Source organism: Colobus angolensis, unplaced genomic scaffold (genome assembly GCF_000951035.1).
Source record: "Colobus angolensis palliatus isolate OR3802 unplaced genomic scaffold, Cang.pa_1.0 Scaffold128, whole genome shotgun sequence".
NCBI classification, from domain to species: domain Eukaryota; kingdom Metazoa; phylum Chordata; class Mammalia; order Primates; family Cercopithecidae; genus Colobus; species Colobus angolensis.
The window spans coordinates 3213653-3229591 of record NW_012114030.1 but is presented as its reverse complement, the minus strand read 5'-3'; the positions used below and the strand labels follow the sequence as shown (position 1 = coordinate 3229591).

At 58.2% G+C, this 15939-nt stretch overlaps 3 protein-coding genes across 5 annotated transcripts in view; 1 reads left to right on the top strand and 2 right to left on the bottom strand.

Annotated features, from left to right (window-relative positions):
• Positions 1 to 3392, top strand: part of STX1B (syntaxin 1B) — an 18848-nt gene extending 15456 nt beyond the window's left edge. The window contains exons 8-10 of the mRNA XM_011933609.1: positions 2183 to 2320; positions 2427 to 2537; positions 2766 to 3392. Of these exons, the coding sequence (XP_011788999.1) occupies positions 2183 to 2320; positions 2427 to 2537; positions 2766 to 2846 (330 nt within the window). The 3' untranslated portion in view covers positions 2847 to 3392. The remainder of the gene's footprint in view (positions 1 to 2182; positions 2321 to 2426; positions 2538 to 2765) is intronic.
• Positions 3393 to 6819: 3427 nt separating this feature from the next.
• On the bottom strand, positions 6820 to 10805 carry HSD3B7 (hydroxy-delta-5-steroid dehydrogenase, 3 beta- and steroid delta-isomerase 7). 3 transcript variants are annotated; one of them, XM_011933605.1, is made up of 7 exons: positions 10704 to 10799; positions 10173 to 10344; positions 9793 to 9948; positions 9466 to 9574; positions 9293 to 9392; positions 8995 to 9157; positions 6820 to 8210 (listed from the first exon to the last, which is right to left on the bottom strand). In XM_011933605.1, the coding sequence occupies exons 2-7, from the start codon at positions 10336 to 10338 to the stop codon at positions 7795 to 7797; spliced, it is 1110 nt and encodes a 369-aa protein (XP_011788995.1). In that variant the 5' UTR covers positions 10339 to 10344; positions 10704 to 10799; the 3' UTR covers positions 6820 to 7794. The 3 variants fall into 3 exon arrangements, with proteins under 3 accessions (XP_011788995.1, XP_011788996.1, XP_011788998.1); XM_011933606.1 differs by lacking the exon at positions 8995 to 9157 and having other exon boundaries at positions 10173 to 10537; positions 10704 to 10805; XM_011933608.1 differs by lacking the exon at positions 8995 to 9157.
• Positions 10806 to 11341: 536 nt separating this feature from the next.
• Positions 11342 to 15939, bottom strand: part of SETD1A (SET domain containing 1A) — a 38258-nt gene continuing 33660 nt past the window's right edge. The window contains exons 16-21 of the mRNA XM_011933659.1: positions 15767 to 15938; positions 15288 to 15460; positions 15087 to 15197; positions 14756 to 14875; positions 12233 to 12370; positions 11342 to 12155 (exon numbers count right to left, since the gene is read on the bottom strand). Coding sequence (XP_011789049.1) covers positions 11982 to 12155; positions 12233 to 12370; positions 14756 to 14875; positions 15087 to 15197; positions 15288 to 15460; positions 15767 to 15938 — 888 coding nt within the window. The 3' untranslated portion in view covers positions 11342 to 11981. The remainder of the gene's footprint in view (positions 12156 to 12232; positions 12371 to 14755; positions 14876 to 15086; positions 15198 to 15287; positions 15461 to 15766; position 15939) is intronic.

Here is a 15939-nt window from a genome sequence, read left to right as displayed (position 1 = left end):
CGGGCATGGTGGTGCATGCCTGTAATCCCAGCTACGGGGGGCTGAGGCAGGAGGATCACTTGAACCTGGGAGGCGGAGGTTGTAGTAAGCCGAGATCTTGCCATTGCACTCCATCCTGGGCACAGGCTGTGTCTCTAAAAAAAAAAAAAAAAGAAAGGATGGGCTTTCCCCGAACCTAGTTCTTGTTTCTCTCAGTGGACTTTTGCCCTGGCCTGCCCACTCCTGTCTCCATTTCTGTTTCTGGTGGCAAAATGACTCTGGTTAAGGGTTCTAGACCAGGTTTAAAGGATGCGCTATGACTGTCTTAAAAGTTTTCAGCTCATTGTTATTTGGAGAACTGATCTTCGTTGAAAATGCATTGAGCAGCCCGGTATGGTGGCTCACACCTATAATCCCAGCATTTTGGGAGGCCAAGACAGATGGATGGCTTGAGCCCAAGAGTCCATAGACCAGCCTGGGCGAACAAAGTGAGACCCCATCTCTACAAAAAAAAGTTTTTTTGATTTAGAAAACACTTTCTTTTAATGTAGGCAAATCAGTTCTATGGTGAAACGACCTGCTTTAATTAGCCAGGCATGGTGGCGTGTGCCTGTGGTTGCAGCTACTCGAGAGACTGAGGTGGGAGGATTGCCTGAGTACAGGAGGTCAAGGCTGCAGTGAGCTGTTAGCACCACTGCACTCCAGCCTAGGCGACAGAGCGAGAACTTGTCTCAACAAAGAACAAAAACCACACACATACGCACAAAAAAAGACAGGGAGACTGAACACTGTCCAAACAGCCGTTGGATGATTTCGGCTTGTAGAATGGTCATAGGATAAGCAGGAGATGAGGGGAGAGAGAGTCTGGGCCTTGACTGCTGAAGGGAAGGTGTGGAGCCTTGGGTAGTGGGGAGCGTTGGCAGGCTGTAGAGGAGAGGAGTGGCTCGATGTGGTAAGAGCAGTGAGTAATTTGGGAAGTGAGTCACCTGGCTCAGGCTGGGTGTTTGTGGAGAGGAGGCATATCTGACTGTGGGTTGAAGTCTCTTCCCCACTGGCTATTTTTTTTTTTTTTTTTTTTTTTTTTTTTTTTTTTTTTTTTTTTTTTGAGGCATGGTTTCACTCTTTGGCCCATGTTGGAGTGCAGTGAAGCAATCAGCTCACTGCAGCCTTGACCTCCTGGGCTCAGGCAATCCTCCTGCCTCAGCCTCCTGAGTAGCTGGGACCACAGGCGCCACCATGTGCAGCTAATTTCCTTTTTTTTTTTTTTTTTTGTAGAGACAAAGTCTCACTATGTTGCCCAGGCAGGCCTCAAACTCCTGGGCTCGAGTGATCCTCCTGCCTTTGCCTCACGGAGTGCTGAGGTTACAGCCTCTCCCTACTCTTTATTTATTTATTTATTTATTTTGAGACGGAGTCTCGCTGTGTCACCCAGGCTGGAGTACAATGGCACGATCTCGGCTCACTGCAAGCTCCGCCTCCCGGGTTCACGCCATTCTCCTGCCTCAGCCTCCCAAGTTGCTGGGACTACAGGTGCCCGCCACCACACCTGGCTAATTTTTTTGTATTTTTAGTAGAGACGGGTGTCACCGCATTAGCCAGGATAGTCTTGATCTGCTGACCTCATGATCCACCTGCCTTGGCCTCCCAAAGTGCTGGGATTACAGGCGTAAGCCCCCACGCCCGGCCCTGACTTTTTTTTTTTGAGATGGAATTTTGCTCTTGTTGCCCAGGCTGGAGTGCAGTGGTGTGATCTCAGATCACTGCAACCTCTGCCTCCCGGGTTCAAGCAATTCTGCTGCCTCAGCCTCCCGAGTAGCTGTGATTACAGGTGCCCACCGCTATGCCAGGCTAATTTTTATATTTTTAGTAGACACGAGGTTTCGCCATGTTGGCCAGGCTGGTCTCAAACTCCTGACCTCAGGTGATCTACCCGCCTCCCAAAGTGCTGGGATTATAGGCGTGAGCCACCGCACCTGGCTGGTGTGTACATATGAAGTCACTCAGTCTTCACAACCACACTGTGAGGTGGGCAGTGTTATGATCCACGTTTTCTAGGTGGGGAAACTGAGGCCAAGAGCAGGTAAATAATGTGCCTAAGGTTTCAGCTAGTAAATGACATGGGATTTGGCCCTGGCCACTCCGCTGCGGTGGGGGCGCTCTTGGGGGTGAAGGGGGATCGTAGCTCTCTCCCTCGTCGCCCTAGATCAAAATGGACTCACAGATGACGAAGCAGGCGCTGAATGAGATCGAGACAAGGCACAATGAGATCATCAAGCTGGAGACCAGCATCCGTGAGCTGCACGACATGTTTGTGGACATGGCCATGCTTGTAGAGAGCCAGGTACCGGCTCTGCCACCCATGCCACCCTGGGAACCTCCCTGGGCCCGAGGTCCCCTCTTCCAGCCTAGTCCCCATCCTTCCCTGTGCACGTCTCCTCTGTCTGCAGGGAGAGATGATTGACCGCATTGAGTACAACGTGGAACATTCTGTAGACTACGTGGAGCGAGCTGTGTCTGACACCAAGAAAGCAGTGAAATATCAGAGCAAGGCCCGGAGGGTGAGCGGGGCAGGTGGCTTGGGGGTAGGCGGGGGAGCCCAAGGCTGAGCCCGGGCTGAGGTGAGTGATGGCAGCGGGCGGGAAGCCTTATCTCTGGCTCTGACCTCTTCCTGTTTCTGTTTTCTCTCCCCTCTTCTCCCTGCCACCCTCTGCCCCGTCTGTCCCTGCATCTGTCCATGTGTCGGTCTCTCTCACTGTCTCCCTGTCTGGCTCCTCTTTCTGCTGCAGAAGAAAATCATGATCATCATTTGCTGTGTGGTGCTGGGGGTGGTCTTGGCGTCATCCATTGGGGGGACGCTGGGCTTGTAGGCCCATCACCCTTCTCTCTCCCAGACCCCTCCCCCACCACATCGGGAGCAATACCCCCACCACCCCTTTCACTCCATCCCCTGCTCCAGGCTCACCCCCAAAACAGACCCAGGCAGCCCCACCCCTCCTCCATCCCCACGGCAGACCCTGGTGTCCCTGGACCTTACCCAGCCATGGACCCCCCTGCCCCCGCACGTAGATCGCAGCAGGCGTGATTACACATGCACACCAACATGCATGCCGCCGGCACATGCTCAAGACGTGTGGACACCCCAGCGTGTGTGTGTGTGTGATGTGTGTGATGCACCAGAGCACCCCCCTGCCCCCACCTCGGGTGTGTGTGCGTGGTCTGAGCTTCCCCCTTCACCGGGGCTTTTGTGTAGACTGCAGCCGAGTGTAACACAGCTGCCCACCACGCCCCTCTCTGTCCTCTGTGAACGGTGTGTGTGTGTGAGTGAGACCACAGATCTGTGGACACACTATTTGTGTACGTGGAATTTTGTGTTTGAGTGTTTGAACCTAATGCAACAGCAACAAAGCCACTGATACTCGAGCCCTTTGTGTCTGCTACAAACCAGGCAGGTGGTGTGTGTGTTCGCACACTCACATTCTCAGAGGATCCAGGGAGGCCCAGGTACACGCAGGCCATGGCAGACACCCCATGTCTTCATTACCCCAGGAGCTGCGGCATGTCCCGGAAGGGTGCGTGTGTGTGTCCAGGATGTGCCTGAAGTGTTGATAGGTCTTCTCAGATAGAGCCCTCCACACTGTGTACTGGCCACCTGCTTTGGGAGGGCACAGACATGTGTATCCCTTGCTACCTAGAATGCAACTGTGTGTGTGTGGCATGCATGTGCGTGCATGTGTGTGTGTTAGGGGCTGTCTACATGGTGTGTTTTTTATTTTTGTTTTTATTTATTTATTTTTTTTTGAGACGGAGTCTTGCTCTGTAGCCCAGGCTGGAGTGCAGTGGCGCGATCTCAGCTCACTGCAACCTGTGCCTCCCTTACTCAAGCGATTCTCATGCCTCAGCCTCCCAAGTAGCTGGGATTACAGGGACCTGCCATCACGCCCGGCTAATTTTTGTATTTTAGTAGAGATGAGGTTTTGACATGTTGGCCAGGTTGATCTCGAACTCCTGACCTCAGGTGATCCTCCCGCCTTGGCCTCCCTAAGTGCTGGCATTACAGGCCTAAGCCACCACGCCTGGCCTACATGTTGTGTTTCTGCCCTGCGTATTACACACACAGACACACATGTGCATATGCACACACTTCTAAGGATGTGGCCCCATCTGGGTTTGTCTCTCCAGTTGTCCTTGCCCCGCCCCTCTCCCCAGAGGCGCTGCCCAGTGCCGGTGTGGCCACACACATGGCTACATCATTGTGCAGCCAGAGCTTCCTGCCTGCCTGGCCTCAGGGCTCTGCACGCTCACACCCAGATCCTCATCTTCCTCCGTGTCTCTGCCCAGTATAGCCCTGAGCCCCTGGAAGCTGGTACCCCTCAGTGTGCTCACAGATGGCAAGGCTGAGGTGGCCCCAGGCAGAGGCCACACTAGGCACCAACCATGCATGCTGGCATGGGTGCAGGGATCACACGAATGCCTCCTGGAAGGAAAGGGCTACTTGTAGGAATGTTACTGATGAGGCAAAATGCCAAGGACTTCCCTGCACAGATCAAAGATCAGGACACGACCCCTTCCTCACACACCCGCCTTGGACCTGGGAGAGGACTGTGTGTCCCCCACTGCCCCATCGGATGCTCTGGGCTCTGCCTCAGGGAACTCAGGTTTGGGGAACTATTTATTTCAGACGTACTGGAGTGGCCAGTGTGGCAGTGGCCACTCAGGGCGGGCTGGGTCCCGAGACCCATCCCTGACACTTCTCCTGCTGAACCCTCAGGCTGCTCCCCACACCAGGGTGCGGCTGAGGGGTACACAGGCCTGGGTTTCTGGTGCGAGGAAGGGGCTAGCACCTCCCCTGTTGTGTTGCCAGCACAGGCACAGTTTGTGGGTTTGGTGGCAGGTAGGTGGTGCGTGGGAGAAAGGACAGTCTTAGAGGCCCCCGCTCTGGCCCAGGAGCATGAAAGGTGAACACACAAGTACACAAATGTGCCGTGCCCTGGCATGGGGCTTGTGTGCGCACAGGCGAGGGACTCTGTGTGTGTGTGTGGACCCCGGGGTCCCAGGTCATGTGAAGTGTACTTGTGTGTACATTTGTGTGTGTATACATTGTGTGTGTACATTGTGTGTATGTGCATTGTGTGTGTACATTTGTGTGTGTATACATTGTGTGTGTACATTGTGTGTGTACATTGTGTGTGTGTACATTGTGTGTGTACATTGTGTGTACATTTGTGTGTGTATACATTGTGTGTGTGTACATTGTGTGTGTGTGCATTGTGTGTACATTGTGTGTGTGTACATTGTGTGTGTACATTGTGTGTGTACATTGTGTGTGTGTACATTGTGTGTGTGTACATTGTGTGTGCATTGTGTGTGTGTACATTGTGTGTGTGTGCATTGTGTGTGTGTACATTGTGTGTGTACACATTTGTGTGTGTATACATTGTGTGTGTACATTGTGTGTGTGTGTACATTGTGTGTGCGTGTGCATTGTGTGTGCATGTGGCCATATAGATGTGACCTCCCAGAACACAGTACTCCTCCGCTTCTACCCCAGCTCAGACAGCCGAGCTCTCCCCTGTCCTGTGTGCGTGTCAGTATGGCCATGTGCATAACCCCAGGTGGGCTGTCCTGAGCTGGGGGCCTGCCTGTCCCTTCCCAGAACCACCCGCTGCAGGACAGGAAGTCTGCCCCAAGTCTGGCCACAGCCTTCCTGTTCCCATCTCGGGCTGCCTGGGAGATGCCAGAGCAGACCCCAGCCCCCAGTCCCCTCTTCTGCCTGGCTGGACAGGACCCCCATTCAGCCCAGGTGTTTCTGGAAGTCCCACGGCCTTGGGGCCACAGGAGAAGGGTTGCAGCATGGCTGGGGCACCGCTCCCACCGCCTGGAGTGGCATTGCGCCCACAGCTGCCCCTCTCTGGGCCTCAGGTGGACCAGGGGATCTCCAAGGGTCTGCTATACCCTGACTTTCTACGCGTCCCCCGCATCCTCTGATGTCTGCTTGTCGGCTGCTGTCTGTGCATCCCGGTGTGTTGTCTGGGGGCTGGTGTCTTTTGCATGTTCTCGGACAAATGTGTGCCGGCTGCCCAGGCGCCTACAACCATCAAGTCCACGTGTGCCCCACGTGTGCCCTGTGGGTGGTCCCGGGCCTGGCCAGGGCTCAGTGCTCCTCCTCCCCCTCCTCCCTGTTCCCATCCCTCATGAAGCACACTGCGTGTCCACCCCATGTGCCCGTGGGTCGCACGCTCTTGCCACGCCCTGAGCGTGTACATATGACGTGTTCTATGCATTCACCCTGCCCCCCAGCCTGCCCCGCAGAGGACAAGATGGGTGGCCCCCGGCTCCCTTTCCCCTAACCACCCCTGCCCGCTGTGCAGCCGTGTGCGTTGGCGTGTGTTTCTGTGTTGCTGGCGTGTCACGTGATGTAGCTGTGTTTGCTGACATGAACCCCTGCCCCCTTCTCTGTTTCTCCATTGGTTTCTAGAGCTCTCTCCCTCCCCTCCCCAGAGGGGACAGGACTCCTGGGGCCTGGCTGGGGCCCAGAGCCAGGCCGCCCTCTCCTGTTAGCCCTCAGAGTCCCATTTCTCTCTATTGGTGACCAACTTGCAAATGGATAAAACACAGGAAAATCCTGCCCCCGCCCCCCCTTCCGCCCTGCATGTCCTGTCCCCAGAGCCCCCCACCCCACCCCGGGCCAGGTCGGGCCCTGTGGGACGGGAGAAATAGCAACCAATCCAACAGCGGGCGTGCTGTGTGCTCACTTCCTTCTGTCCCCACGTGGGATGGGCGCCGTGGGGAGGCGGACACGGGGTGCGGGGGGCAGGAGGGAGAGCTAGACAGACAGACGGACACGGTTGTGGATGAGGCTTTTAATCTGGGCTCAGCCAGGTACAGCATCTGGGACATCCCCAGGCCTGGGGCTGGCAACGTGCCGGGAAGGAACTTGGGTAGAGAGGTGGGAAGTGAAAGCCCAGGGAGGCCGCAGCCCTCCAGAGGGGAATTCTAAAACAGACGGTTGAAGGTGAGGCCTTTGAAAAACAATGGGAACATCACCACCCAAAGAGGGACTGAGGTGGCTGGAGGAACCAGATCCGCCTCTGCACTCTGCACTGAGGCCTGAAGGTCACGCGTGGATGTCAGGAGAGCAGCGTGAGCCTGTGGAGCCTCTGCTCGCTTCCTGCTCAGAAAGCCAGAAGAGAGCCCGGGCAGGTCGCCAGGGCACCCGACCCTCACCGAGCGGCCATCAGGACTGGGGTGAGAGGACAGAGGAAGGACACTCTGTCCCCAAACCCTGCCCTTGTATCCTGACGGCCCTAGGACTTGGAGGCATCAGGATAAAACACAGACTCAAGGCTCCCGGATTGATCATGTGGAGGGCTTGGGCCGGGCACGGTGGCTCACACCTGTAGTTCCAGCGCTTTGGGAGGCCCAGGTGGAAAGATCACTTGAGCCTAGGAGTTCAAGACCAGCCTGGACAGTATAGTGAGACCCTGTCTCTACCAAAAAAAAAGCCAGGTGTGGTGGTGTGCACCTGTGGTCCCAGCTATTCAGGAGGCTGAGGCAGGAGGATCACTTGAACCCAGGAGGTTGAGGGTGCAGTGAGTTATGATCACACCACTGCACTCCAGTCTGGGTGGCAGCGCAAGACCCTGTCTCAAAAAAAAAAAAAAACGTGGAGGGCTCTAGGACAGCCATTCTGGCCCCAGAGCCCTACCTCCTGCTCTGGAATGCAGCCGTCCCTTCCCGTCCCTTCCTGTCCAGGGGGTGAGGGCTCAGGACCTGGGTGGATGTGCCGTGATGGGCCTCCAGGCCCCAGCCCTGCCATCACTGGGCTGAACTCCCAGCGGCCTGTACCCAGAGAATGGTGCGGGTTCGGCTATCCTCCCACGAGAACAGGGGCTCATAGCCAAAATGGCGCTGAGCCTTGTCGGTGCTGACAGTGAAGGTGGTGTTGGCCACGGCCAGCGTGTAGGGGTTCAGCAGGGGCGCGTAGAGCACCAGCGGCCGCAGCAGCCACTGCAGCAGGGCATTGAGGGCAGCGAGGAACACCAGCAGCCAGTAGGGCAGCAGTGGGCGGGCACCCACCAGCTGCAGTCCACAGGGGCCCAGGAATTCCATGTTGAAGTCCTCGTAGCTCTTGTAGGGCGATCCGTCGTAGCAGAAGTACACCTGGCCGCCCATCAGGGCTGCCCGCCGCTCCAGTTCCCGGGCTGCCAGCACATGCATCCAGGCCACATTGCCTGCCGGTGGCAGAAGAGAGGTGGACACACCCCTGAGCGCCCTTGTGACACCACATCAAGGCTGCTCTCCTGGGCCACCCCCTCTTTGCGTCCAGGTAGTTGCCACCCACATCCCCACAGCAGCCTGGGAAAGGCTGCCTTTTCCCTCGCCCTGGTAGTCACTTGCTCTCCTGGGCCCGCCTGCATCTGCAAAGAACCTGGGGAGAGGATGGAGAAGCCAGGACTTGTGGGGTGGGCCCTGAGGGGTTTGGGGACTGCAGGATGGAGCGGCAGGTGACATTATTCCCTGTGTAGATGCTACTCCCTTTATTAGTTTTAGAGATAGGGTCTTTCTCTGTTGCCCAGGCTGGAGTCCAGTTGGTGTGGTCATAGCTCACTGCAGCCTCCAACTCTTGGGCTCAGGCCGTCCTCCCGCCTCAGCCTCCCAAAGTGCTGGGATTATAGGTGTGAGCCACTGAACCCAGCCCTTTTAGTGCTGTGGAGACACTGTCCCTCTCCTCTCCTCTCCTGGGGAATGGCTGCTCCCACAGCTGCAATCTTTGTAGCCTATGATACACTTTTTAATGTCCCAACTTGGCATGGATCCTGTATTCTCTGCAGGCTGTGTAGACACATAATCACAGGCTTTCCCCACATAATCACAGTCTACCTTGGCCCATGTATAGACCACATTTTTCTAGTCAGAGTCCACACTTCTCTCCCAGGGTCATGTGGGTTCCGGCCCCTTCTAGAGCAAGTCCTCCTGTCATATTCTCAGCCTCCCCCTGCCTAGCCCAGTCCTCACCCACATAGACCCGGCCATGCTCCACAGAGGCCGGGATGGCCCGGAAGAGCCAACCTCCCAGGCGCAGACCCTGGCGGTAGAAGTCCCTCATGATCTGGTGGCCTTCACCGTAGATGCCCGTGGGACGAAGGGCACACGTCACCAGGGGCAGCCCCCCATGGACCTGGTGGCAAAGGCAGGCACTGCTGAGACCTGAGACCTGACAGCTCGCTCTCAGCCCCAGCCTCCTTGGGCTGGCGGGGTAAGGGGGTGTACAGGGCAGGAGCCCCATCTCTGCGCCTCCTATTTCTGGGCTCACCTCCCTCCCATTGGCCTCCAGGACCAGCCGCTCAGCCAGGGCCTTGCTGCAGGGATAGGGGTGCCTGTGCGCTGCTTCGTACAGGGTGTCTTCGTTGCCCCTGGCGGGAGGAGGAGGAAGACTCAATGCTGAGGGAAATGGGCTCCTAGAGGACAGGAGGGCCTGCCACTCACCTGTAGAAGGGGTGACCTTTGGTGTTAGGCCCCACGACTTCCATGCTGCTGGTGTAGACCAGGAACCGTGTTCCAGTCTGCACACAAGCTTCGATCACGTTCCGGGTGCCTGGCAGAGGAGGGGGTGTATCCAGGCTGCAGCTTCCTCCCTCTCTGCATCTTCCTCCTCCCCATCCCAGGTCCAGGAAAAACCACAACAGGTCAGGGGAGGTGGGGGCAGGGCTGTCAATAGAACGGCTTGTCCCAGGGGAGTCACAGGAGGTCAAGGCCAAAGACAGAGTAGGGAACAAACAAGCAAGATGGCCAGGAGTATCCAGGGCTCCTCACCCTGCACGTTGACCTCATGGATGGTCTCAGGACTGGCCCTGCCAAACACGTCTACCAGCCCAGCCGTGTGGATGACCACATGGGCTCCGGCCACAGCTGCTGCCACCTCATGGGCCTCGGTCACGTCCCCCTGGATGGCAGTCACCCTCACAGGCCCTGGCCGGGGTTGGAGGACACAGGCCATGTCAGAGCTGGGGCCAGAGGCCAGAAACTGGGTTCATCTTCCACCCTGGAGTCACGTTCCCAATGTGACTCACTCGTCCCATCCATGTGGACAGAAACCAGCATCATCTGTTCCACTGCAGGGGTGGGGATCCCAGCTTTGGAAGGGATGGGGAAGCATCCACACCCTCTCCGCCACAAGCTCCCCCAACACGAACCTGTCTTCAGCTCCTCCAGCCAGGGACCCAGGTGTCGGTCAAAGACCCGCAGCTCCCCGAGTCGGGGCTCCCGCTGCAGCAGCATTCGCACCACGTGCTCTCCCAGGAAGCCGCAGCCCCCTGTGACCAGGTACACCAGCTTCTGGGCCTGTGCAGAGTCGGCCATGCCCGGCTGGGGAAGAGACCTTGGCTCACCCAGGGACTGGCTGCCACCTGCCGCAACCACCTGTTACTGCTGGAGGTGCCCTGGAGCACTGACGAGGCTGGCGTTTGGGGGGAGGGCAGAGCTGATCCTGGGAGCTGCAGCAACCAGGCCATCAGCCATCTGCCCCTGCTGATAGCTGAGTTATGGAGAGAGGGACGGGCTTGGGGTACAGGAAGGGGTCAGGGTTTGGGGAGAGAGGTCTAAGGGCAGTAAAAGGGTGGGGAGGCCGGGAGTTGAGAGAGGTGGAGAGAAGGTTATAGGAAGGCGGGAAGGGCTGGATGGAGGGAAAGGCCACCTGAGTGGGCACTGGCAGCGCCTCTGCCTACCTGCAGCCGCTGTCCCAGGGTGCCCAGACTGGCCTGGAGGGGCCCTCGTCTTTCGTCCAGGGCTGGCCAGCCCACACACCGTCCCCTTCCGCTGGCTCCTCCTTCTCCCTCCTGCCCCATTCCAGGAACAGAGACCCGCCCAGCCACAACCCCCACCACTCTTGCCCTAAGGCGCCCCCTGGCGGCCGCTCGGTGCTCCACTGGCACCCGGGTCCAGCAGAGAACTTGGGGGGATGAAGCTGGAACTTGCCGAGTGGGCTAAGGGGTCCGGGGCTGTGGGTGGAGCCAGCGGGTAACCTCATCCCACAGTGTGACCTCAGGCCTTCCCTCCTGCTGGGCTTCCCGGGAGGCCAGAGGCCCAGCTGCAGCTGTGGTTCTGGGAAGGGGAGGCCTGACCTTGGCACCGCCCTGGCGGGCACCGGTGGGAGATTCCTGGTGTGGGTGCGGCTGCGGCTGCCGCAGCCTGTCTAGGGGTCCAAACCAGTCTCGGGGCCTCCGCAGGTCTGGGTTGTTGCCTGAAGGCCCCTTTACCAGCCCCACACTTCAGGTACTCACTTTTCCCTCTCTTCATCTTGCCCAATCCTCCGTGCCCTCCACCCCCAACCCCTCGCTCCTGCCCAAATACACCGACCAAGCACTTTTGTACAATAAAGTTTAATCACAATTATAAAAATGTGGCGTCAGGTTTGCGCTATTAACATATGTACAGTCCAGCCCAGCAGAAGGGGCCCACCCCGCCATCCTGGCCTGGCTGAGCCGGGGCGTGACACCAGGGTGGGAGGGTGACCCTCAGGGTCTGGCAGGAACAGATGAGGCAGGGTTCCAGGCACGGAGTCCCCAGGACTGGGGGTGCAGAGCCCCCCCAAGGGGAGAACATGGCCACTGCCCCAGAGACCCCTAAACTGGGGAGGGGTACACGCAGGGCATAAGGGGAAGTCCCCATTAACACAAAGCGAGAGGACTGTGCAGCCCCCAGGACAGAATCTGTACAGGCCGGCACCCCAGGTTTCCACAGGAAACAGCTGCTGGCTGCTACAAAACATTTACAGCTTCTTCTCCGCAAAGAAAAACAATCAGGGGTTGGTGGGCAGGGGCGATAGGGGAGGCAGAAGCTGCCTCCAGGGACTGAGGCTCCCTCGCTGGGCTTGGGGCCCCCCAACCCCACGCTTGGAGATGGGGGCATGTGGGCCCTGCTGAGCCCACTAAGGCTGGGGGGTGTTGGGAGCTCAGGGCACCAGGGGGAATAAATAGGGGTGTGGGCACCCATCCTGCCCCACCTCAGTTTAGGGAGCCCCGGCAGCTCTCCGTGCCGCACAGACACGGGATCTTGTTGTCTTCCAGTGGGAACTTGTAGTCATAGGTGATCTCCTCGTCCACGCCGATAGGCTGCTTGGAGTAGATCACAATCTTCTTCTGGGACTCGATGGTGATGACCTTGGCGTAGCAATTGGGCTGCGGAGGGAAGGGCATGTGAGCCGTGGCCACCCCACCAACCCCTGAACTCCTGCCCCAGCCAGCCCCTGACGCACCGTGCAGCAGTGGTTGATGAACCTGGCCAGGTTGCCACACTTGGTGGCATCGATGATGGTGTCATGGTCCACCCGGAACAGGTAGCTGCTGCCAATGCCCTCTTGGACGTAGCGCTTCTCCCGCATGTCGGCCACCATCTGCCAGGGTGAGATGCGATGGTCAGGGAAGAGCCCCCCACTTCCTGTCCCTGAGCACACCTGCCAGCCAGCACCCCAGGTCCATGCCACCAGGCCTGGAGCTGCAGCTCTGCCTCCGGCTCCCGCTAACCCGGCACTGACTCTCTTGACTCTGCTTCTAGGAGCCCTCCCTCTTTGGGGCAGCATACTAAGCCTCTGGTGGCCATTCTAAGTCACCCGCAGGGGACTCCAGGGAAATCTGCATCAGGAAGGAGAGCCACTGACTCCTTCCAGAATCTGCCTGATCACAGTGGGGTCCCCGGACTACTGGGGCAAGTCTGGGGCTGGGGCAGCTCCTGAAATGACAGTGGCCATGTCACCAATGGCACCCTGCTCATCTCTCCTCCCTGGACCTCTCTCCAAAACAGGCACCTGTTGGCTGCCACCGGCCCATGCAAATAGCAGGCCGCCCATGTTACCCCCGCACCCCTGTGAGAAGCAACCCTTACTTCCCAGAAGACAGTGAGGAGCCTCTGCGTGCCCTCCTTGGGTGACCTCACTCCCTTCCAGAGCCTCAGCCGCCAGCTATGTGGTGGGGACTCCTCCCAAACTTCCATTTCCAGCCAAAAGCCACCTCGGTGGAGCTGCTGGGCGTCGTCCCCTAGATGTCCCTGGGGCATTGCAACCCCGCATGTCCAGACTGGAGCTCATCTTGACCACATATCTGTTCTTCCTCCTCACTCCCAGCTCACTGGCCATCCCACCATACTCCCAGCGGCTAAGAGCAGCACCGAGGGCCTCCTATCCCCCTCACCCTCTCACTGCTGAGCTCAGCCAACCACCTTGCACCTTCTCTGTCACCTCTGCTGCCACTGCTTGGGTCGGGCCACCCTTGCCTTTGCCTGGACACTGGTGTCAGCCTAGACAGGGAGCTCACTAGCCACGGGGCCCTCTCCTGCGGAAGGCTCCGGGACTTTCCTCCTCTCTTGCCACAGGCCCGAGTGGATTCACAGGCTCCCAAGCCCGTGCAGTCTGGGATCCCTGTCCCCTCCAGCTTCCAGCTAGAGGTCGCTGCCACTGGCCCTGGTTTCTTTTTTTTTCTTGAGACGGAGTTTTGCTTTGTCACCCCGGCTGGAGTACAATGGCAAGATCTTGGCTCACTGCAACCTCTGTCTCCCACATCCAAGCAATTCTCCTGCCTCAGGCTCCCTAGTAGCTGGGATTACAGGCGCCCGCCACCACGCCCGGTTAATTTTTGTATTTTTAGTAGAGATGGGGTTTTACCATGTTGGCCAGGCTTGTCTCACACTCCTGACCTCAGGCGATCCACCTGCCTCGGCCTCCCAAGGGATTGGGATTACAGGCGTGAGCCATCGACCCCGGCCATGGCCCTGGTTCCTAATGAGTCAAGCTGACCTCCATACTCTCACAAGACAACCCTGCCTCCAGGCCTGTGCACGTGGTGTCCCGCAACCAAGCACACACACAATGCCACTCGCCTGGACCTGCGAGCTCCTTTCAGCTTTGCTCATGCACCATGGTCTCCAGGAGGTCTTAGGCCCCCCAGGTGTGTGTTCCCATGGCCCAACTCCCCAGATCTTGTGAATACCAAATGCCATCCTTTTGGCTTTTGTTTTTTCTAGAGACAAGGTCTCGCCCTGTTGCCCAGGCTGGAGTGCAGTGGTGCAGTCTTGGCTCACGGCAGCCTCCACCTTGTGGTCTCAGGTGATCCTCACACCTCAGCTTCCTGGGTAGCTGGGACCACAAACATGCACCGCCACGCCTGGCTAGCTTTTGTATTTTTTGCAGAAACGGAGTCTGGCAATATTGCTCAGGCTGGAACACCATCCTTTTGTGTGGATACTTGTTCAGTGCCTGAGCCTCCTGCTTCCCAGGCCCTTTGAAAGGGAGCAGCGCTTGGACGGACACGATGGCTCACACCTGTAATCCCAGCACTTTGAAAGGCCGAGGCAGGCAGATCACAAGGTCAGGAAATCAAGACCATCCTGGCCAACATGGTGAAATCCCGTTTCTACTAAAAATACAAAAATTAGCTGCACATGGTACACGCCTGTAGTCCCAGCTACTCAGCAGGCTGAGGCAGGAGAATTGCTTGAACCCAGAAGGCAGAGGTTGCAGTGAGCCAAGATCGCGCCACTGCACTCCAGCCTGGCAACAGACAGAGACTATGTCTCAAAAAAAAAAGGGAGCAGTGCCATCAGCCGTGCCTCCTGCTGGACCACTGACACCTGCTGCTGACCACACTGGAGGGAGGCTGGTCTCACTGGCTAGGTACCGGGGCTAGGGGGTGTGCGAGGCTTTAACCAGGACAAACGGCATGTGTGTGAGCCCCCAAGCTGTCTTGTTGCATCAGAAGCCAGGGCGGAGCTGGGAGTGCAATCTCACCTGACGGATGTTCTGACCCACATATTCAATGACCATCTCGTCAGCAGCAATGGGTTCCATGGCAAACAGACCCCACTCGTGGATCCGGCTCCGGCCAAATCGGAGCTTCTTCTTCCGGAACTGGGGGGCAGAAGGGAGACTCAACCGCCAGACGCCTGCCACACCCCAGACCCTCGCTCTTCCCACAGACTTCCTGGGCAGAGAGCATTCTGGCCGCTTACCCCCCATCTCCACCTGAGGGAGCCACAGGAGCCTGCTGGGTGGTCCCCTGGCCTCTGCCCCTTCCTGCCCCACTCTACCCCACCCAGGCCCTCCCGCAGGCGGGTCTCACCTTGAGCTGGTTGAGTTTCAGCAGGTCACTGTCCATGATGGCGGAGGTACCGATGGCGCTCAGCAGCCGCCTTTGCTCGGACCGGCGCTCGGAGAGCACGCGGTTCGTCCCCTGTGAGATGCAGGGCAGGGAGGAGGTGAGCAGGGCAGAGAAGTGAGTGGTGGGAGGAGCACGTGGCGGCGGGATCGGGGTCGGGCCCACCTGAGTGTCCACGCCCTCCAGCTGCCGGGCTGAGACTGGGCACACATCCAGGTACTTGTCCTTCTCCTTCTTGCTGATGGGGTAGTAGCCTTCGCTACGGGCCGAGCCTGTCTGGTGCTCCCGGGGCCCATCCTGGGGCCGCCGCTTGCGTTTTGGGGTGGTCAGGTTGGTGAGTGCGGGGAGTTAAGGAAGAGAACGGCTCCTCTCTGGCCACCCGCGCCCCAGCCAAAGGAGAGGGCGGGGCCCACGCCGCTGAACATACTCAGGTGAGGGAGAGGGGAGGAAGCCCCAGCCCCATGGTTCCTGCCAGAAATGCTTTGGAAGGCAGAAAAGGCACCAGGCGGAGAGAAAAAGATGGCTTGGAGCTAGAGGGGAGGCAGAGTCGGGGACAGATGCAGGTGCCAGGAGGGGTCGGAGGAGGACCCAAGCCCATGTGTCCCGGGGAAGGCCGTCAGCCCCAGCGCCCACGCTCAGGATATTTGTATGATGAACCCAGTGGGTGTCGTTGAGCCAGTCGGCCCCGCTCGTCTGCTGCAGCAGCCGCTCATACGTGAGCCGCAGGTAACTCATGTCCTCTGAGTCCAGGCCCGAGTTCCAAATGTCGTACAGGATGGTCATCTGTTCAAACTCACTGCGCGGCTCATAGGCGCGG